This window comes from Aethalodelphis obliquidens, unplaced genomic scaffold (genome assembly GCF_003676395.1).
Source record: "Aethalodelphis obliquidens isolate GAN/ISIS:26980383/991018 unplaced genomic scaffold, ASM367639v1 scaffold69, whole genome shotgun sequence".
NCBI lineage: Eukaryota > Metazoa > Chordata > Mammalia > Artiodactyla > Delphinidae > Aethalodelphis > Aethalodelphis obliquidens.
This window is the reverse complement of record NW_020838013.1, coordinates 2,347,672-2,369,278: the sequence shown is the minus strand read 5'-3', so window position 1 is coordinate 2,369,278 and position 21,607 is coordinate 2,347,672. Positions and strand designations below refer to the sequence as shown.

General features: G+C 49.7%; 1 protein-coding gene across 1 annotated transcript in view; it reads right to left on the bottom strand.

Annotated features, from left to right (window-relative positions):
• The window catches only part of LOC113611446 (solute carrier family 22 member 11-like), a 46,317-nt gene that overhangs the window by 17,607 nt on the left and 7,103 nt on the right, over positions 1–21,607 (bottom strand). Inside the window, 3 exon segments of the mRNA XM_027090386.1 lie at positions 16,191–16,299; positions 17,986–18,200; positions 20,231–20,346. Of these exon segments, the coding sequence (XP_026946187.1) occupies positions 16,191–16,299; positions 17,986–18,200; positions 20,231–20,346 (440 nt within the window).

Genomic DNA, 21,607 nt, shown 5'->3' with positions numbered 1-21,607 from the left:
CCCGGGGGCCGGCTGCCCCCGCCCGCCCCCCCCCCCCCCCGCCGCTCCCCGCCCCCCCGCCGCCCCCCCCCCCCCCCTCCCTCCCCCTCCCCCCTCCCGCCCCCTCCTCTTCCCCTCCCCCTTCCCCTCCCCCTCCCCGGGGTTCCTCTGGCCCATGGAACAGATCAGCTCTAAGTAGGTCAAGGAGAGCTTTGGGCAGCCGTGGCTCCGGCTCCTTCCCTTTCACGTGCCTGGCAGCTCCTGCAAGCTTAGCCTGCCTTCACCAAAGGGACTTCACTCTCCTTGCTGCGTCAAAAAGATATTTCACGTTAAAATTCAATGGGGAGATGTTAACCAGCCAGTCGGAATAAGGCTCTTCAGAATGTGAGCCGCCCAAACAGGATGAACTTTGCCCCGCTCTGCGCAGGGTCTTGACCACAGCTGGCAGCGACCAGCTGGCACATTTTAACAAGGCTGGATGTAAACGGCTGGCGCCCCCAGCCCTTGCACGATTTCCCTGGAACCTGTGCCACGGGGCCCCTGTGCCAGGGGTCCGGACCACCCCTGCTGGCCCCCCTGGTTCTCGACCTTTAGGATTTCAGCATCTTTACTGAGTAAGTCATACGCTGGTTTAGCTGCATTCTTAGGAAGGCCTGGTCGCTGTCTCTTTGATTTTGTGAGTTGCAGCCTTTTTTTTTTTTTTTTTTAAGGTTGGGGACCACTGTTTTATAAATTTATTTATTTTATTTTGTTTATTTTTGTTGTGTTGGGTCTTCGTTGCTGCGCGCGGGCTTTCTCTAGTTGCGGCGAGCGGGGGTTACTCTTCCTTGTAGTGTGCAGGCTTCTCATTGCGGTGGCTTCTCTTGTTGCGGAGCACAGGCTCTAGGTGCGAGGGCTTCAGTAGTTGTGGCACATGGGCTTAGTTGCTCCGCGGCACATGGGATCTTCTTGGATGAGGGCTCGAACCTGTGTCCCCTGCATTGGCAGGCAGATTCTTAACCACTGCGCCACCAGGGAAGCCCTGTAGCCTATTGTTAAGAAGAGTTATTTTAGGTGGATGCAAGGAAAAGCTGCGGGGAGTGTAAGTGAAAGCGTGCGTGGATTTTGGCAAAATCCCTCTCATTTCACTGTAAAACACAGTGGCAGGATTTGGCCGGCAATGTGCAAACACACCGTGCAGTCAGAAGCTTTCTTTTCTGCTTCTGTGGATGAGACACGCACGGCCTGAGATCAGCGTAGCCAGTGCCGGCCGTGGTTTTAACAAACCCCTGAATTCTCCTGAAACGAGAGGCAGTGTGGTTCGACGGTTACTCACACAGATTCGGGAGTAGGCTGTCTGGATTTGAATTCCTGCTGTGCCCAATCTGTGTGGCCTTAGAAAAGGCATTAAGCCTCAGTTTCCTCCTCTGTAAAATGGGGATGATAATAGTTCTGATCTCATAAAGCTCTGTGAGGACTAAATCAGTTTATGTAGAGCACTTGTAACAGTCCCTGACGAGCAGTGAATGCCTGTTATTAATGTCACCATCCTCATCACCAACATCACCATCATCATTTTTTTTTGACCATGAGGACACATCCAGGGAACCCCAGAGACCAACTTGAGAAGGGCTCATAGGGAGTGGGGTTCGGTCCAGGGTCCGATCAGGCAGGGATAGATGTTCTTTGAAGGACAGGCACTAAACTGTACACCATGGAGTGGGGCTGGCGTAAATCTAAGTCATTCATCTTTTCACATATAACTAATGTTGCTTGATGGTTTTAACGAAGAACTCTTATTTTTCGAGGAAGAACATCTGTAATGCGGATGTCAGGGGGACTGGACCTTTGGACTCTCTCCCCATCTGTGCTATTTGAACAAAATGAAGGAGGGTTTTGCGGGGAGGGTGAAGGTGGGCTCCTGGCTCCTGGGTACTTCCTGTCCTGCTGGAGTCGCTGTCTACCACGGGCTTATGATTTCCTATGGTTCTATCCTGGCTGGGTCTGTACCTTGGAAACTGAATGTCAGCCCCCAGCCTTTATTTACACAAACACACACACACGTGCCCACACACATATGCACCATTTGCCTAAATCCTAGAGGCTTAAGGAGACAGAGGGCATGTTTTCCGGCAGCCATGAGAACATGCCCGGGTGGAACTGGACAGCCTTGCTTGCTGGATGCCCTTGCCTCTGGGTTCGCTGGGCAGCCTCCGCCTTACCCTCTCTCAGCAGTTTTCTCCCGCCCCAGGATCATTCTGTCTTCTCTTTTGCTGCTGTTTCTCCTGCAAAAACTGGTGTCCTCAGGGTCTCACCTTGGCCCGCGTGACCTAGCCAAGGGAGTTTCCCAAGCCAAGACAGCTGTACCCTGAGAAGTCAGTTCTCAGCTGTGAGGACATGTGTGACTGGTGCTCCATTAGCACCTCCTCGGGGACCCAGCTGGGCACACAGCCTCAGCAGGGCCCCTGGCACCCACTGAGCCTGAAGGGACACGCATGGCTCCTGTGGGTGCCCTGCCCCCACCCTCTGTGCCAGGCCCAGGACCCCAGCGCAGCATCGCCAGGCTTTGGGTTGGGACCAGCACTGTCCCCAGCCCACATGAGACGAGGGGGAGAGTTGCACTGGGGGCCTGGGGGCTGCATCCCTCCTCTGTCCCTTGTTTCTACTTCTCTCTTGGCTTCATTCTTGCTGCAGATCTGTTCCCTCCACACAGGGGAAAGCGTGGCACCATCACCCCAGGACGTCGATTCTTGCTGCTCCATCCCCAAAGAGGGCTGATTTTCCTTCTCCATTTTCCTTAGAAATGTCCCAGGAGAGGGCTTTGGTGGACCCAGTGAGGGCCCAGAGAACACGATGATGCCATGGGGAGGGAGGGGCGTGGGCGGGTAGCGAGTTCTGACATCTGTGCCAGGAGGAGGGGGGTGGGAAAGGGGGTGTTTGTGGATGGGTGGTGGGTCCACACTCTAACTTGGGGGTTGCTCGGGGCTGTCCCCATGGACCCCAGGAAGGGTCAGGCTTTCGGCAGGTGGAGGCAAACGGCATGGAAACCCCACTGAACAACGGGGCGTTCTCTTCGGTCTCCTCACTCTCTTCTCTCCCATTCATTCATTCATTCACTCGTCATTCATTCACCCAACAAACAATTATTGGGTACCTTGAGTTGGGCCCTGGAGCAAAGCTCTGGGCATGTGGTGAGAACAAGACAGAAGCATTCCAGCCTGCAGGGTGGAGGGAGGGGGCCACATCTCTACTGCCTCCCCAATCACTAATTTCGTGAAGACAGATTCTAAGGGTGATGAAAGAAACCAAGAGGGTGTGGGGGCAACAGGGAGGGGTGGGGGGGCCCAGCTGACGGTCAGGATGACCTCACGTAGGAGGGAGGAGCCTCACGCCCGATGGGGAAGGAGCCGAGCATCCAGGCTGGTGATGCTGGGAGAGGAGAGTGGCTTGTCTCCTCCAGACACCTCTGGCCCAAATGCTGTGCCTTCAGCAACTGAGCCAACGTTGAACATTTTGGAGATTCCACATAAAAATTGTGACCTCTGACTGACTGGCACCCCTGGGCTCACAAGCTCCAGGGCGACAGTGGTTGGGTCTGGGTGGTCACGGCCCCCACCCCCCTTGGGTTCTCCACCTGCCTCGTCTCCCCAGATGTGTGAGTTCACAACCCTCACTCTCCCCTAGGGGAAAACACGTCACCCTCTCGGTAAAACGCCACCAGGCGGTCATTCAGACACACCGCACAAAGTCTCGGCAATTCCTCTTTCAAATTCCACTCCTAACCTTTCAGCAAATAAAAAGGGCTCTTCCTGCAAATCACGCCCCCGCCTTCCCTGACCACTCCCCCAGGGGGTACTGCTGGCACCCCAGGCGAGCCAGTCACCTCCTGCCCGGACCTGGTAGCCCTGAATGGGTCTCCCTGCCCCAGTCCCCCGCCTGGTCACCCATTCCCTTCTCCCAGCCAGAGCATCTTCCAGAATCAGGTCAGATCCCATCAGCCCTCCACTTAAAGCCTTGCATGGCTCCTTCTCACCAAGAGTAGAGTCAACAGTCCTCCTCACAGACACTGGCCCCAGGGACTGAGCCCTGCCACCTGCGTGACCCCAGAGCCCACTCTGTTCCCCATACTCATGCCCCTGGGCTCCACTGGCCTCCTGCCAGGCACCTGTGGCCTCAGTTGAGCTGGGAGCTGTCCCCCTGCAGATTCGCTGCTGCCTGAGGTTTGCTTTCAAGCTTAATGAATGAATAAAGGGGAGAAAAGGAGCAAACCACAGCCACGATCAATCATCGGCGAGGTTGTATCTCAAACACATAACACTGTTGTCGAAAGAAGTGGCTGAAGACTACGGGATTCCATGCTGTTGTCGCCGTTGAGGAATGTGTGAGTAGGTGGCACATTTACGAGGAAAACACGAGAATGTAGGCTAGCGGTTACCTTGGGTCACAGGTCGGGGGGCCACCCAGGGGGCTGCTGAGTACTTGCAAGGCCGGATTTCTTAAATACATGAGTGTTTGTTTGATTATAATTTTTAAATTTACTTACAGTTTTCTTGAGGATAATTGACTGTACTTATTTAAGTTTACAAAAAATGTGTGCAATTTAATGCTTTTTGACATATCCACGCACCTGTGACACCACCTCCACAATCAAGATAATGAAGGTATCCATCACCCCAGAGATTCCCTGTTGCACCTTGGAAATCCCTCCTTCCCTCCCCTCCCCCGTCTTGGGCAACCGCTAATCTGCTTTCTGTCCCTAAAGATTAGTTTGCGTTTTCTAACATGTTTTAAAAGTACATGTCATTTGTATTTCATTGTATAGACATAGCAGATTTTGTTACCTGTTCATCTGCTGACTGACATTCGGGTCGTTTCCAGATTTGGGGAGTTGCAAATGAAGCTGCTGTGAACACTCAAGCGCGTGCCGTGGAGGGGGCGAATCCTCCCATTGCTGTCGGTAAATAAAAACAGCGGAGTGTCTGGGTCACGTGGCTGTCATAGGTGTAAGTTTTTAAGAAGCTGCCATGCTGTTCTCCATTCTCACCAACGCTTGGTCTTTTACATTTTTGCCCTTCTTGGGAGTGTGGTGGCATTTTGCAGTGGTTTTCATTTGCATCTTCCTAATGGTGTAGAGCATTTTTTCGTATGCTTATTTGTCTTCCCTAGTTCCTCTTTGGTGAAGCATCTGTTCAAACCTTTTGCCCTGTTTTAAAATTGGATGATCTTTTTTTTATTGTTGAGTTGTAAGTGTTCTCTATCTTTTCTAGATAGAAGTCCTCTGTCAAATATAGATTTTTCAAATGTCTTCTCCAAAGTTTGTGGCTTGCCTTTTTATTTTTGTAACAGTCTCTTTGGAAAGCAGAAGTTCTGTTTTATGAAATCCAATATATCATTTTTTTCTTCTATCGCTCATTTTTTGTGTTCTATTGAAGATATCTTTGCCAAGCCCAAGGTGGCTAAGATTTTCTCCTGTTTTCTAAACTTCTAAAAGTGTTATAATTTTAACTCTTATGTTTAGGTCTATGATACATTTAAAGTTAATTTTGGGGGACTTCCCTGGTGGCGCAGTGTTTAACAATCCGCTTGCCAATGCAGACACAAGTTTGAGCTCTGGTCCGGGAAGATCCCACGTGCCGCGGGACAACTAAGCCCTGCGCCACAACTACTGAGCCTGCGCTCTAGAGCCCGTGAGCCACGACTACTGAAGCCGGCATGTCTAGAGCCCATGCTCCACAGCAAGAGAAGCCACCGCAGTGAGAAGCCCGCGCACCACAATGAAGAGTAGCCCCTGCTCGCCGCGACTAGAGAAAGCCCGCGCGCGGCAACAAAGACCCAATGCAGCCAATAAATAAATAAAAAAAAAGTTAAAGTTCATTTTTGCATACGGTGTGAAGTAGGGTTGAGTTTCTTCTCCCCTCCTTTCTTCTTTTCCTTCCTTCCTTCCTTCTTTCCTCCCTTCCTCCCTCCTTCTTTCTTCCTTTCTCTCTCTTTCTTTCCTGCCCCTCCCTCTTTCTCTCTCCTTTTCTTTTCTTTTTTCTTTTCTCTTTTTTTCTAGGGCTATCCAACTGTTCCAGCATCCTTTGCCATAAAAGATTATCCTTTCCCGATTTAATTCATTTGGCACCTTGGCTGAGAATCAATTAATCATTTATGCATGGCTCTATCGGAATTCTTGATTCTATTATATCAAACATAAGTTGTCCAGCTCTGTTCCTCTTTTCTTTTTTAATTAATTAATTAATTTTTAAATTTTATTTTATTTTTGGCTGTGTTGGGTCTTTGTTGCTGCGTGCGGGCTTTCTCTAGTTGCGGCGAGCAGGGGTTACTCTTCGTTGCAGTGCACGGTCTTCTCATTGTGGTGGCTTCTCTTGTTGCGGAGCACGGGCTCTAGAGCGCAGGCTCAGTAGTTGTGGTGCATGGGCTTAGTTGCTTCACGGCATGTGGGATCTTCCTGGACCAGGGCTCGAACCCGTGTCGCCTGCATTGGCAGGTGGATTCTTAACCACTGCACCACCAGGAAAGTCCCGAGATTCTTGTTTTCTTTTTATTTAAAATCTTTTTTTTTAATTTTTAAATTAAATTTAATTTAATTTTTATACAGCAGGTTCTTATTAGTTATCTATTTTATACATATTAGTGTATATAAGTCAATCCCAATCTCCCAGTTTATCCCACCCCACTCGCCCCCCACCCTGCCACTTTACCCCCTTGGTGTCCATACGTTCGTTCTCTACATCTGTGTCTCTATTTCTGCCTTGCAAACCAGTTCATCTGTATCACTTTTCTAGGTTCCACATATATGTGTTAATATATGATATTTGTTTTCCTCTTTCTGACTTACTTCACTCTGTGTGACAGTCTCTAGATCCATCCACGTCTCTACAAATGATCCAACTTCGTTCTTTTTTATGGCTGAGTAATATTCCATTGTATATATGTACCACGACTTCTTTATCCATTTGTCTGTCGATGGGCATTTAGGTTGCTTCCATGATCTGACTATTGTGAATAGTGCTGCAATGAACATTGGGGTGCATGTGTCTTTTTGAATTATGGTTTTCTCTGGGCATATGCCCAGTAGTGGGGTTGCTGGGTCATATGGTAATTTTATTTTTAGTTTTTTAAGGAACCTCCATACTGTTCTCCACAGTGGTTGTATCAATTTCCATTCTCACCAACAGTGCAAGAGGGTTCCCTTTTCTCCACACCCTCTCCAGCATGTGTTGTTTGTAGATTTTCTGATGATGCCCATTCTAACTGGTGTGAGGTGATACCTCATTGTAGCTTTGATTTGCATTTCTCTAAAAATTAGTGATGTTGAGCAGCTTTTCATGTTCTTGGCCATCTGTATGTCTTCTTTGGAGAAATGTCTATTTAGGGCTTCTGCCCATTTTTGGATTGGGTTGTTGGTTTTTTTTTAATATTGAGCTGTATAAGCTGTTTATATATTTTGGAGATTAATCCTTTATTGGTTGATTCATTTGCAAATATTTTCTCCTATTCTGAGGGTTGTCTTTTCATCTTGTTTGTAGTTTCCTTTGCTTTCAAAAGCTGTTAAGTTTCATTAGGTCCCACTTGTTTATTTTTGTTTTTATTTCCATTACTCTAGGAGGTGGATCAAAGATCTTGCTGTGATTTATGTCAAAGAGTGTTCTTCCTATGTTTTCCTCTAAGAGTTTTATAGTGTCTGGTCTTACATTTAGGTCTCTAATCCATTTTTACTTTATTTTTGTGTATGGTGTTGGGGAGTGTTCTAATTTCATTCTTTTACATGTAGCTGTCCAGCTTTCCCAGCACCACTTATTGAAGAGACTGTCTTTTCTCCATTGTATATCCTTGCCTCCTTTGTCATAGATTAGTTGACCATATGTGTGTGGGTTTATCTCTGGGCTTTCTCTCCTGTTCCATTGATCTATATTTCTGTTTTTGTGCCAGTACCATATTGTCTTAATTACTGTAGCTTTGAAGTATAGTCTGAAGTCAGGGAGTCTGATTCCTCCAGCTCCGTTTTTTTCCCTCAACACTGCTTTGGCTACTGGGGGTCTTTTGTGTCTCCATACAAATTTTAAGATTTTTTTGCTCTAGTTCTGTAAAAAATGCCACTGGTAATTTGATAGGGATTGTATTGAATCTGTAGATTGCTTTGGGTAGTATAGTCATTTTCACAATATTGTTTCTTCCAATCCAAGAACATGGTATATCTCTCCATCTGTATCATCATTGATTTCTTTAATCAGTGTCTTATAGTTTTCTGAGTACAGGTCTTTTACCTCCTTAGGTAGGTTTATTCCTAGGTATTGTATTCTTTTTGTTGCAAAGGTGAATGGGATTGTTTCCTTAATTTCTCTTTCTGATCTTTCTTTGTTAGTGTATAGGAATGCAAGAGATTTCTGTGCATTAATTTTATATCCTGCAACTTTACCAAATTCATTGATTAGCTCTAGTAGATTTCTGGTGGCATCCTTAGGATTCTCTATGTATAGTATCATGTCATCTGCAAACAGTGAGAGTTTTACTTCTTCTTTTCCAATTTGTATTCTTTTTATTTCTTTTTCTCCTATGATTGCTGTGGCTAGGACTTCCAAAACTATGTTGAATAATAGTGGCGAGAGTGGATATCCTTGTCTTGTTTCTGATCTTAGAGGAAATGCTTTCAGTTTTTCACCATTCAGAATGATGTTTGCTGTGGGTTTGTTGCATAGGGCCTTTATTATGTTGAGGTAGGTTCCCTCTATGGCCACTTCCTGGAGAGTTTTTATCATAAATGGGTGTTGAATTTTGTCAAAAGCTTTTTCTGCATCTATTGAGATGATCATATGGTTTTTATTCTTCAGTTTTTTAATATGGTGTATCACATTGATTGATTTGCATATATTAAAGAATCCTTGCATCCCTGGGATAAATCCCACTTGATCATGGTGTATTATCCTTTTAATGTGTTGTTGGATTCTGTTTGATAGTATTTTTTGAGGATTTTTGCATCTATATTCTGTAATTTTTGTTTTTTGTAGTATCTTTGTCTGGTTTTGGTATCAGGGTGATGGTGGCCTCATAGAATGAGTTTGGGAGTGTTTCTTCCTCTGCAAATTTTTGGAAGAGTTTGAGAAGGATGTGTGTTAGCTTGTTGCTAAATGTTTGATAGAATTCACCTGTGAAGCCATCTGGTCCTGGACTTTTATTTGTTGGAAGATTTTTAATCACCGTTTCAATTTCATTACTTGTGATGGGTCTGTTCATATTTTCTATTTCTTCCTGGTTCAGTCTTGGAAGGTTATACCTTTCTAAGAATTTGTCCATTTCTTCCAGGTTGTCCATTTTATTGGCATAGAGTTGCTTGTAGAGGTCTCTTATGATACTTTGTATTTCTGTTCTAACTTCTCCTTTTTCATTTCTAATTTTATTGATTTGAGTCCTCTCCCTCTTTTTCTTGATAAGTCTGGATAAAGGTTTATCAATTTTGTTTATCTTCTCAAAGAACCAGCTTTTAGTTTTATTGATCTTTGCTATTGTTTTCTTTGTTTCTATTTCATTTATTTCCACTCTGATCTTTATGATTTCTTTGCTTCTGCTAACTTTGGGTTTTGTTTGTTCTCCTTTCTGTAGTTCCTTTAGGTGTAAGGTTAGATTGCTTATTTGAGATTTTTTCTTGTTTCTTGAGGTAGGCTTGTATAGCTATAAACTTCCCTCTTAGAACTGCTTTTGCTGCATCCCATAGGTTTTGGATCATCATGTTTTCGTTGTCATTTGTCTCTAGGTATTTTTTGATTTCCTCTTTGATTTCTTCAGTGATCTCTTGGTTATTTAGTAATGCATTGTTTAGCCTCCATGTGTTTGTGCTTTTTAAGTTTTTTTCCCTGTAATTGATTTCTAATCTCATAGCATTGTGGTCGGAAAAGAGGCTTGCTGTGATTTCAGTTTTCTTAAATTTACCAAGACATGATTTGTGACCCAAGATGTGATTTATCCTGGAGAATGTTCCATGTGCACTTGAGAAGAAAGTGTAATCTGCTGTTTGGGGATGGAATGTCCTATAAATATCAATTAAATCTATCTGGTCTATTGTGTCATTTAAAGCTTGTATTTTCTTTTTTTTTTTTTTTTTTTTTTGCGTTATGCGGGCCTCTCACTGTTGTGGCCTCTCCCGTTGCGGAGCACAGGCTCCGGATGCGCAGGTTCAGCGGCCATGGCTCATGGGCCCAGCCACTCCGTGGCATGTGGGATCTTCCCGGACCGGGGCACGAACCAGTGTCCCCTGCATTGGCAGGCAGACTCTCAACCACTGCGCCACCAGGGAATCCCTAAAGCTTGTATTTTCTTATTAATTTTCTGCCTGGATGATCTGTCCACTGGTGTAAGTGAGGTGTTAAAGTCCCCCACTATTATTGTGTTACTGTCGATTTCCTCTTTTATAGCTGTTAGCAGTTGCCATTTGTATTGCGGTGCTCCTGTGTTGGGTGCATATATATTTACAATTGTTATAACTTCTTCTTGGATTGATCCCTTGATCATTATGTAGTGTCCTTCCTTGTCTCTTGTAACATTCTTTATTTTAAAGTCTATTTTATCTGATATGAGTATTGCTACTCCAGCTTTCTTTTGATTTCCATTTGCATGGAATATCTTTTTCCATCCCCTCACTTTCAGTCTGTATGTGTCCCTAGGTCTGAAGTGGGTCTCTTGTAGACAGCATATATATGGGTCTTGTTTTGTATCCATTCAGCGAGCCTGTGTCTTTTGGTTGGAGCATTTAACCCATTCACGTTTAAGGTAATTATCGATATGTATGTTCCTATTACCATTTTCTTAATTGTTATGGGTTTGTTTTTGTAGGTCCTTTTCTTCTCTTGTGTTTCCCACTTAGAGAAGTTCCTTTAGCATTTGTTGTAGAGCTGGTTTGGTGGTGCTGAATTCTCTTAGCTTTTGCTTGTCTGTAAAGCTTTTGATTTCTCCGTCAAATCTGAATGAGATCCTTGCTGGGTAGAGTAATCTTGGTTGTAGCTTCTCCCTTTTCATCACTTAAAGTATATCGTACCACTCCTTTCTAGCTTGTAGAGTTTCTGTTGAGAAAACAGCTGTTAACCTTATGGAAGTTCCCTTGTATGTTATTTGTCATTTTCCCCTTCTTGCTTTCAATAATTTTTCTTTGTCTTTAATTTTTGTCAGTTTGAGTACTATGTGTCTCAGCATTTTTCTCCTTGAGTTTATCCTGCCTGGGACTCTCTGCACTTCCTGGATTTGGGAGGCTATTTCCTTTCCCATGTTAGGGAATTTTCGACTATAATCTCTTGAAATGTTTTCTCAGGTCCTTTCTCTCTCTCTTCTCCTTTTTGGACCCCTATAATGTGAATGTTGTTGTGTTTAATGTTTTCCCAGAGGTCTCTTAGGCCATCTTCATTTCTCATCATTCTTTTTGCTTTATTTTCTTCTGTGGCAGTGAATTCCACCATTCTGTCTTCCAGGTCACTTATCCGTTCTTCTGCCTCAGTTATTCTACTATTGATTCCTTCTAATGTATTTTTTATTTCAGTTATTGTATTGTTCATCTCTGTTTGTTTGTTCTTTAATTCTTCTAGGTCTTTGTTACACATGTCTTGCATCTTCTTGATCTTGGCCTCCATTCTTTTTCCGAGGTCCTGGATCATCTTCATTATCATTATTCTGAATTCTTTTTCTGGAAGGTTGCCTATCTCCCCTTCATTTAGTTGTTTTTCTGGGGTTTTAGCTTGTTCCTTCATCTGGTACATAGCCCTCTGCCTTTTCATCTTGTCTATCTTTCTGTGAATGTGGTTTTCCTTCCACAGGCTGCAGGATTGTAGTTCTTCTTGCTTCTGCTGTCTGCTCTCTCACTTTCTTCCTTTCTAATGTGAGCCCTGAACTATATAAAATTTCCTCTAATCACTGCTTTATCTTCACACCACAAATTCTGACACATGATTTAATTTTTTTTTTCATCCAGCTCAAAATAGTTTCTAATTTCCTTTGTGATTTCTTCTTTGACCCATGGTTATTTAGAAGTATGTTTTTCAGTTTGAACAGGTTTTCTAGATATGCCTCTGTTACTGATTTCTAATTTAATTCCATGACCATCCAAGGACATACTTTGTGTGATTTGAATCCTTTTAAATTTATTACATGTGAAGTAAGGCTGGGGACCCATAGGGGCTCGTTGGTGGGGGAGGTATGATCTTTACCGTGAGCCACCAGAGCCACAGGGAATTTGATTTGAATTGGGTTTGATTGGTCTGGTGTGCATCAGATGTGAAAGAGGGGAAATGGGATGGGGAACTGGGGTTTGAGGTTTCTCTGAGTTGTCCAAGGAGAGTGGGGAGTTGTCTAAAGCATCTGGATCTCCAGGGAAGGGTGTAACTTTGTGACAGTGCTGCAGATATCAGAGCACGGAGGGGTACAGGTGAGGGCGGGGAGCCGGGTGTTCGGGAAAGAGGCCTGGACTGGGAGTCAGGCAGGGTTAGGCGGTGTGACTCTGAGCATGTCACTTCACCTCTCTGGGCTTTAGTTTCCTTACCTTTAAAATAGGTGATCAGCCTCAATGATCCCCTCGTTTTAACAGCCTGGGCTGCTGCTTGTATAGGGAGGGTCTGCATGAATTAGGAAAAGGTGACCCCTCAATATACACACACAGAAGGGTGGCCCTGAAGCATAAGGCCTAACATTAAGGCCTAATAGTCTGTGCTGCCTTGACATCTGGTGAAACCGGGAGGGTCTCTGTGGTTTATCTGCAGGTCCCCTTCCCCACTCTGCTCCTGTGGGTAAGGTCCCCAAGCCAACAACAATTCTCATGGGGGTTGGGGGGGGCCAGCACAGTTCCTGTCATCCCTGAGAGGTGGGGGTCGGCTCCCTGCCAACCTGTGGAATGATTCAAGCAAGCCAGTCACACGGTCCTGTGGAACCAGGGGTCCCCCTGCCACCTTCTCGATACCACGAAGCCTACCTCCCACAGCCTTTGGTGGTTCTCTCTTCTCCTGAGTGCAACCCATGTGAGCCTGCGTGGAACACAGTGTCGACCTCCCTTGGCTGTGAGTTTACGTGATTAGTAAACTGCTGTCCGTCTTATCTGTGCAGTGTTAGGTTGGGCCTTCCCTAAAGCCACATAACCACAGGGCAGGAGGCCTCCCTCACCAATGGGGGTAAACAGGAAGTGACTAAAACAGCCCCTTGCTTGGAATGAATCCAGCCTCTATCAGGGGAAGTGGCTGAGTTGGTGCAGCCTGGGCTGGGTTTCAGCTCCATGTGCCTCGTCTGCTGGTGCCCGGGGGCAAGGCACACCTGGTTGCCTGTTCCTGGCAGCTCTGGTAGCAGCTTCTACTTGTTGGAATCTGGTCTGTGCTAAGATCTGCTTACCTTGTCACCCACCCTGGGAGGTAGATTCCATGAGTCCCATTGTACTGATGAAGACTCTGTGAGTGGCAGAGGAAAGACTGGAGCTCAGGTCTGTCTGGACCCTGCCCTACGATCCACTCTGGAAGCTGGAAGGTGAGAAACCTGCAGCACCATGTTCTGAGAAGTGAGAAGAAGTGGGTGGCTGAGTGAAGGTGTGAAGACGAATCCTGGCAGGGAAGGGAGAGAACCACTGTGTTAACCAAGTGGACCTGGGGGCAGCCAGGCTGGGCGTATCTGTCTGCCGGGGGCGTCCTGCGATGCTGAGGTGGGTGGAGTCTGGAGGGGCAGGGGGAGCAGAAGTGAGTGGTGATGTGGCCTTCAGCCTCAGCACACAGCTGTGCTGCCAGCTCAGACACACCAAACCCTCAAGGCTGCCCAAATTGCTTCCACCCTCTGATCACAGAAGAGGCAATTCCCACCAGAGGGATCTTTGGCCCAAGGGGCTCCCGCAGGCAGAATTTCTAGAACCAGGTGGCTTCTGTAATGACCACCTCTCCTGGCTGCCCCTGACTGCTGCTGTCCTCCTAGAATAATGAAAAGGGAAAGCAGTTGTGTGCCGTGATGGCTACCGCTCTGAGGCTTGGAGGGCAGAAACGGGGGTCAAGTCTTATGGGAATGTAAGCTCTATGAGATGAGGGTTTTATTTACGGCTGTTACCCAAAGCATGGCACAGTCCCTGACATGTAGTAGATACACAACAAAAATGAATTAAGTGAAAGAGTAAATTAAGTCTTAGCTTTCCTGTCTCTTAGCTGGGTGTCTTTAGGCAACTTGCATAACCTCTCTGTGTCTCCATTTCCTTGACAGTGAAATTGGACAGAACAGCACCTTGTGGGCTTGTTGCATGGGTCAAATCAGATGCTGTATTAAAACAATAAGGGCTCACTAAGCCCCCACTGTTATCATTACTATGATCACGATCCTGGCTCTTGTTTAGCAAGGAGGGCTGCCTACGAACCCTCTCGCCCGAGACACAGCAGCCACACTTACGGAGCACGTGCTGTGGGCCAGGCACTGTCCTTCGCGCTCTCATATAATTACTCACTTAAACCCAAATACAACTATTTGAGCTACACTGTCTTTTTTCAACACCTGTTTTACCAATGAGGAAGTGGAAACTTAGAGGTGATTCTGGCTATAAAAGAAAATCGAGGAGCATTCCTTCATTCCTATTCTCTCAAAGAACATACATGAGAATAGCATGGCTTTTTTCCTGGAGGGCCCGAGGGAAGACACCTGATAATCTGTCTGGGCCTGGGCTCCTTTGCAGGAAGCCTCAAGGAGAACTGTTGAGGATCTCTTTTTCTTCTTGTGTCAGTTTGATGAGAGAGGGAAGACGCTTGCCTGCGTAGGCAGGGATTCAATCTTGGGCAGTCTGGTTGCAGAGCCGGGCTCTTGACCAGTACATTTTCCTGTCTAAGGTACAATCACCTTCTACCCGTGAGGCCTCAAATAAGTCACTTCATCTCTCTGAGCCTCTTGTAAACAGGGAGAGCAGTAGTATCTTCCTAGCAGGGTTGTTGTAAAGATTAAACGGTTTCAGAAACATGCTGCCCTGAGCATGGTGTCGGGAATGCTCTGGGCACTGAACAAGCCCGAGCTGCGGGTGTCGTCATGATGACCAGCCCGGCCCTGTTCCTGACCTCTCTGCCCGGGACGTCTCCTGACCCTTGGGCTCTCCTGTCTCCGGGCTGTGGTGGACCTGCCACCGTATCTGCAGCCCCACGCAGCTGCATCACTCCCAGGGTGGCCATGGGTCACTCACTGTCTCTCCAGGGCCTGGATGGTGTCAGGGAGTGGAAGTCCCCAGGTCTCCAGGAGGAAGAGGACAAAGAGGTGGGAAATGATGGGGATGACCCCGTAGGAGGGGGACCCCCGCTGACCTGCTGAATGCAGGAAGACTTCTGCTGTCATCCTGTGGGTAGAGAGGAGGGCTGGGACCCTGTCACAACTGCCACTTCAGAGGGGCTACTTGGCTGGGCCAGGGGAGGGAAAGCTGGGCTGCTGGAGTCGCCCTCCTCAAGGGCTCTTCCAACCCCACCTCCTCCATTGAGCCCACCTAGATTTTCCCATCCAAAAGGTCTCTGCCTCCTGGGAACATCCAGAGTCCTTCACGGGAACTCTCTAGGGCCCACCCTATTCTCCCTGGTCTCAGGTAATTTGGAGGCTTGTCTCCGCTAGGCCACGGAGCTCCCAGTCAACAAAATCAATAAATGTGTGTCAAAAAAAAAAAGAAAGAGTGGACAAGTGAGTGAGTGAGCACCGTGGGTGAGGCTGGGCCAGGCCTCTGGGGGCTGGGGTCCAGCCCTGCTCCTCAGCTAAATCCTTGGCCACCCTAAGCCTCAGTCTACCCAACTGTCCAATGCAGGGGTGGCCTAACTCTAGACCACTGGGCTCCGAGGAGGTAACCTGGGGCTCTCTTGGGGCAGGGAGGGGACAGTGGGAGGCAAGCAGAGTCCCCACTACCCCGGGTAGCTCTTGGTCTCCTCACCAGGGCTCTTATAAGATTTCACCTGAGCAGAGAGCTGTGTGGCTCGAAGCGGTTTCCAGTCCAGAGGCCTCCCGAGGGCTCTCCGTGGGGCTGCCTCCGAGCCTGGACTCCTGGGGGGAGGCTGTTTGCGGAGGCCCTGGCTGAGCAGGTGCCTTAGGGGGAAGGACTCCAGGGCGTCTGCTCGGTTCCATATTGGCGCTGGGTCCCCCTCTCCCTCTGCTGTGTGTCCCTGGGTGCCCAGCCCCTCTCTCTACTCCTGCCATGGGCCCTCGCAGGGGGGTCCCTTTCTCGCCCGCCCCAGGCCTGGCGGCCCCTCCTGGGCCCAGCCGGCAGCCCAGCCTACCGCAGTGACGTTGGTAAGAGTTCCGGCTTGTAGACCATGATGCAGGTTAAGCTGATGCCAAAACATCCCTTTCCCAGCACAGCCAAGATCACATGCAGGGTCTGCAGATCTAGGCAGAGGAAAGGGTGAGGGTGGGGTCTGCTCGGGAGGGTCCCCAGGAGCCTGGAGCAGAGTGACTGGGTTCTCCCACAAGGCTGCTTTGGACTGAAAGCAGGTCCCAGGCAGTGTGACCCGGTGCCAGGCTGCCCCGGGCCAGGTGGTGATGCAGTGCAGGATGACATCCTGGTGGGTGGGCTGGGGGTGGGGTGCAGGGCAAGAACCCAGCCAGGTCTGGGGTGGGTGAGCCTGGGGGCAGCTGCGGGTGGCACTCGAGCGGTGACAGTGCCAGGGCTCCTTGGGCCCTGAGGGTGCTTCTTCCCTCAAAGGAGAGGGTCATGCCAGGCCCAGGCCCACAGCAGGGGCCCTGGGGTGCCCAGCTACCCAGAAGCCTTCCCACCACGCCTTCCCGCCACCCCTCAGTCTGCCTGTGGGGCCCCTGCTTCCACAGGGAGCCTTAGCTGGGAAGCCAGGGTGCAGGTCGCAAGCCAGTGGTGGGCCTGGGCCTCACTTCCCTTCCCGCACGTGGTTGGGAAGAGTCATAAACTCTCAAGTGCTCGTCTTTGGAGTTTTTCTCAGAGCGCTGCATCTCACTCAGAGTTTGGGCTCCCGACTGGTTCTCCATCCTCACCCCGCCCCTCCCAGCGGCTCTCTTGCCTCCCTCCTGGCTTTGCTGTCACCACGGGACACCTGTCCCTGCCCCTCCCCCAGTCACCCACCTTGAGCAATAAAATGAGACACGGAGAGGGTTTCTGGGGCCTCACAGCCTCAGTCAGAAAGGAGAGTGAGACCAGGGCCCATCCCAGCTTCCCCAGTGCTCTGCCTCTTGCTGCTTCTTTTTTTTTTTTAATACAGATTTTTTTGTGTCATTAATGCACCCACATTTTATAGTATCTGCAGTATGAGGTTTTTAATTTCTTAAATATAAATTTATTTATTTATTTATTTTTTGGCTGTGTTGGGTCTTCGTTGCTGCGCACGGGCTTTCTCTAGTTGCGGCATGCAGGCTTCTCATCGCGGTGGCTTCTCTTGTTGCGGAGCACGGGCTCTAGGCGCATGGGCTTCAGTAGTTGTGGCGCGCGGCTTAGTTGCTCCGCGGCATGTGAGATCTTCCTGGACGAGGGCTCGAACCCGTGTCCCCTGCATTGGTGGGCGGATTCTTAACCACTGAGCCACCAGGGAAGCCCCCTTTTGCTTCTTTTTTTGTTGGTCATGTGGGAATCTTAGCTCCCCAACCAGGGATCAAACCTGGGTCCCCGGCAGTGGAAGTGCAGAGTCCTAACCACTGCACCACCAGGGAAGTCTCCCCTCTCGCTTAGTTAACAAGAAGAAATACACTCGGCCTGGTGCCTCTCCTGCCTCACTTGGAGCCCCTCTCAGCCTCCCAGACCCTTCTTCCCCCTGCAGACTTGGCCTCTGGCTTGAAGTCTGGTCCAGGCCTGGCTTTGTCACTTGCTAATGAGGGATCTTGGGCACCTGGCTTCGTCTCTCTGAGCCTCAGTTTCCCCAGGAAAATGGGTGGGGGGCTGGTTGGGCTGTGGCAATAATGGCCTTGGGCAGAGCCGGGGCGCAGTGGCCCCTGCCCATCCTCGGGGCCGGGGGAGGGGAAAAGGCTGGTGGTGGCGCAGTGCAGTGGACAGGCCAGCAGGCGCCCGGGCCGGCAGCCCCTCAGCCTTCCCTCCCGCTGCCCTGGCTGCACCTTGTGGGACCAGCATTTTGGCCAGGATGGCGAGGCCAGCCACAGCCAGGGAGCCGGGCAGGGTCATGCGGTGGCCAAAGAACCTGAGTTGGAGTGTGGTGGTGATCCGGCCCCGGAAGTCTGCAGCTCCAAAGAGGACCTGGAGGAAGAAGACGCTGCTCCCCAGGTTCTGCAGGAGGAGGACTAGCCCATAGTAGGAGAGGGTGAGGGACAAGCTGTGGGGCGAATCAGAAGTCAGGTCCCTGCACCATTATCTACGCCGGGGCTGCACCGGGAGGGCACCACCAGCCCCGAGCCCCGGGCAGCCTGGTGAGGGCAGGATGCACCTCCGCGGGGTTGTCCCAGGAAAGGGTGGGGAGGGCGGTGGCCCCATCCATTCCACGTGTGGGCCTTGGGTGTCGGCCATGGTGGGCTGGACGTTGCCTCTTAGGCTCCCTCTCCGCCAACCAGCAGGGAAGCATGACCCTCTCTGGGCAGATGGGGCAGTGGGTCACGCTGACCTGCCCCTTCGCCAGGCTCTAGCACCCTCTGGCTTTGTTTCCTGTTCCCAGTCGTGGCCGGGAACCATGATCTGGATCCCACTCTACTAGCCATGGACCTGGGCAAGTCCCTGCCTGGCCCTCTCTGGACGCGTTTCTTTGTCTTGAAACATGGGATTCATAATAGAATGGGGTCTCAGTGGAGGATGCTGGCCTTCCCCCATCAGTGCCCTGGGAATTCTGCCCCCGAGCCGGGGAGAGCATCCCATGGCTGGTCTACACGGTCCAGAGAGATGACTCAGAAGGGTCACCCCAGCTCCCAGGTCCCCAGGCTGGGGCCTGGCTGTGACGGCATCACCACGACTTCTCCCCTGCCCCTGCTGCTTCCTGCCCTACCTGGCCCCTCTCTGCTTCCATGAGAGGTGATCCCTAGAGCCCCCTCTGTGAACTGCCTGCTCATGGCCCTCCATCTCAAAGTCGGCTTCCCAGGGGACCCCCTGACACAGGCTCCTGAGTAGCTGAACTTACAGTAGCTGAATTTCTACACCTTGGAGACTGAATCTGGCTCCACAAGTGGCCATGGTGGGAAATTATCCTCCACCACTTTTCCAGTCTGTCCCCATCCCTGCTTCTCACAGCCCTCCCCTGCAGCAGCACCGGACTGCCGTCCTCAGGAGACATCGGGCGCCACCAGGCCAACAACGGTAGAGAAAAGCTGCGATTCCTGCAGAAATGCAGAGCTTCCTGAAGTTTGTGAAAGTGACTTGACAAGGGCCAGGCTGGAGCTGAAAGCGGCTGACCCGTAGGTATCTAGAGCCTTAGCCGGTAACAACTGGGTTAACAGAAATAAGAAAACCCACGAGGGTGGCCGCTTCACAGCCTGTGATTTGAATAACAAGAGTGCAGAGTGGCCCCTGGGAGAATTGAGGAAGCCTTGATGGTTTTTGAAAAGAATGGCCCTGGACATTCAGTGGCCCTGGGCACTCCTAATTTATCAGGAAAAAAAAAAAAAACAAACTTAAGCAAAAAAAAAAAAGAGAAGCATTCTCTGTCTGAGATGTAGCACGTATTTGCCGTTATAACCCATATGTGCTTATATATGGCATAAAATAGATGTTTTCCTAATTCTGAGTTTTATTTCAAGATCAAGGCCCAATCAAACCTGACCCTCACTTTTCCATCCACTCTTCTGGAAGTCATTTAAACTGAATTTGTCTTAAGGAGCCTTTTCCTGGTCCCAGGTACCCCTGGGAGGTGGGGCCTCCTGGGGCGGGACGGGGAGTCCACGCTCAATGTGGGGCTGGAGGGTCAGAGAGCAGGACGAGGAGGTAGCTCAGCCTGGGTTCAAACGCCTGCTCTGTCATCTTGGGCAAGTTTCTTGCCTCTCCCAGCCTCTCTTTCCCCATCTGTAAAGTGGGGTATAAATGAACTTATCTGCCACCCTCTAGGAGTCCAGCTGTCAGGGTGAGTCCCAGTGATCCTTTCCAGCTGTTGCTGGTCCCTTGGCTCTGAGGACCTGGCTCTGCCTCTGCCCTGGGCTTCAGCCTGACCCTGGCACCCTGCCCAGGACCACAGCCCAGCCCTGCCGTCTAGCTGACTTCCTGCACAAGCTGGCCTCCCGATCACATCTGTACGTACTCTGTCTCCCCCACCTGCTAGGCTGCCTGTTCTGGCCAGAAATGTACCCCATGAGGCCTGCAGGGGCTGTTTCCCCAGTGGACACCCCGCCCTCCTTAGCCCTGGGAGATATGCTCAGGATGGCATACCTCACTACCAAGAGTCTGCAGCTTCTCCAGAGGAGCGCGATTAGACGGAACAGGTCCAGCCCTGACTGGCGGGACTCCGCAGAGGCTACGTCCTCCTCCATGCTGGACGTCAGTACCTCCAGGGATGACGGGGGCAGTGAACGTTGGGGCCATGGCCCTGCCCCACCACCGTGCCGGAAATGGTGTGCGGATGGGCAGAGTGGTAGGGAGAGCCTGGCCTTGGCCTCTGGAGACTGGAGAGCCCTGGGGGAGTGGATGGCCTGAGGGCAGAAAGGGTTCTCTCTGGCCCCTAGCTGAGCTATCTTCCGCAGACCCGGTCGCCCTACTCAGAACCAAGGAGCAGGTCTTGTGTCCCAGCTCTAGTCTCTGAGCTGCAGGCTGCAGGAAGGTTTTGATAGTTACCCCGCAAAGCCCTACCATCCCTCTTCACTCCTCCTGGCTGGCATCAGCACACGCCCCCTCCAGTCATTGGATCCTCCCAAGTACCCATCCGGTCTCTGCCTGCACCCCGGGCCTGGCCTGCCCTGTGCTCCGCTCAGTCCCGGTCAGCTCTAGCTCTCCTCCTCTTGGAAGCTTTCCCTGATCCTTCTGCCCCCAGGGAGCTCTGTGTCCTCTAGCCTCTGTCTGCACATCCTCCCACACCTACTTCCTTGAAATAGGTACCTTCAGATAAGCACATCCTGTTTCCCCAAATACGCTGAGAAGCCCCGTGAGGTAAATGAGCAGCACATGTGGATTAAGGTGATGAATAATAGAGATGGTGATGTGGGTGTGCTGTTGTTGATAATGGTTGTATTGTTATTGGTGGTGCTGATGGTGGCTGTGGTGGAGTTGGGGATGGTGGTGATGAGGACGGCAATGATGGTGGTGAAGGTGGTGGTGATAGTAATAGTGGTGGTGTTGGTGATGCTTTGCAGAGATGTTGATGGTGATGTTAATGATGGTGTTGGTAGTGATGGTGATAATAAAGGTGAAGTCAATTGTATGGTATGCCGGTGGAGGTGATGGTGGTGGTGATGGTGGTAATACTGATGGGGGGGTCTATGCAGAGTTGTAATGCTGTTGATGATCGTGTTGGTATTAGTGGTATTATTATGATTGGTGGTGGTAATGATGGTAGTGGTGTTTGTGTAGAAATGATGACAGTGGTGGTGATTGTGGGTGTAGTGGACATGGTAATGGTGGTGATAATGGTGATGGAGGTGATGATGGTGATGATTATGGTTGTGGTGATAATGGTGGTGATGATGGTGATGATAATGGTGGTGGTGATGGTGGTGGTGGTGATGGAGGTGATGATGGTGGTGGTGATGGTGGTAGTGGTGATGGAGGTGGTGGTGATGGAGGTGGTGATGGTGGTGGTGGTGATGGAGGTGG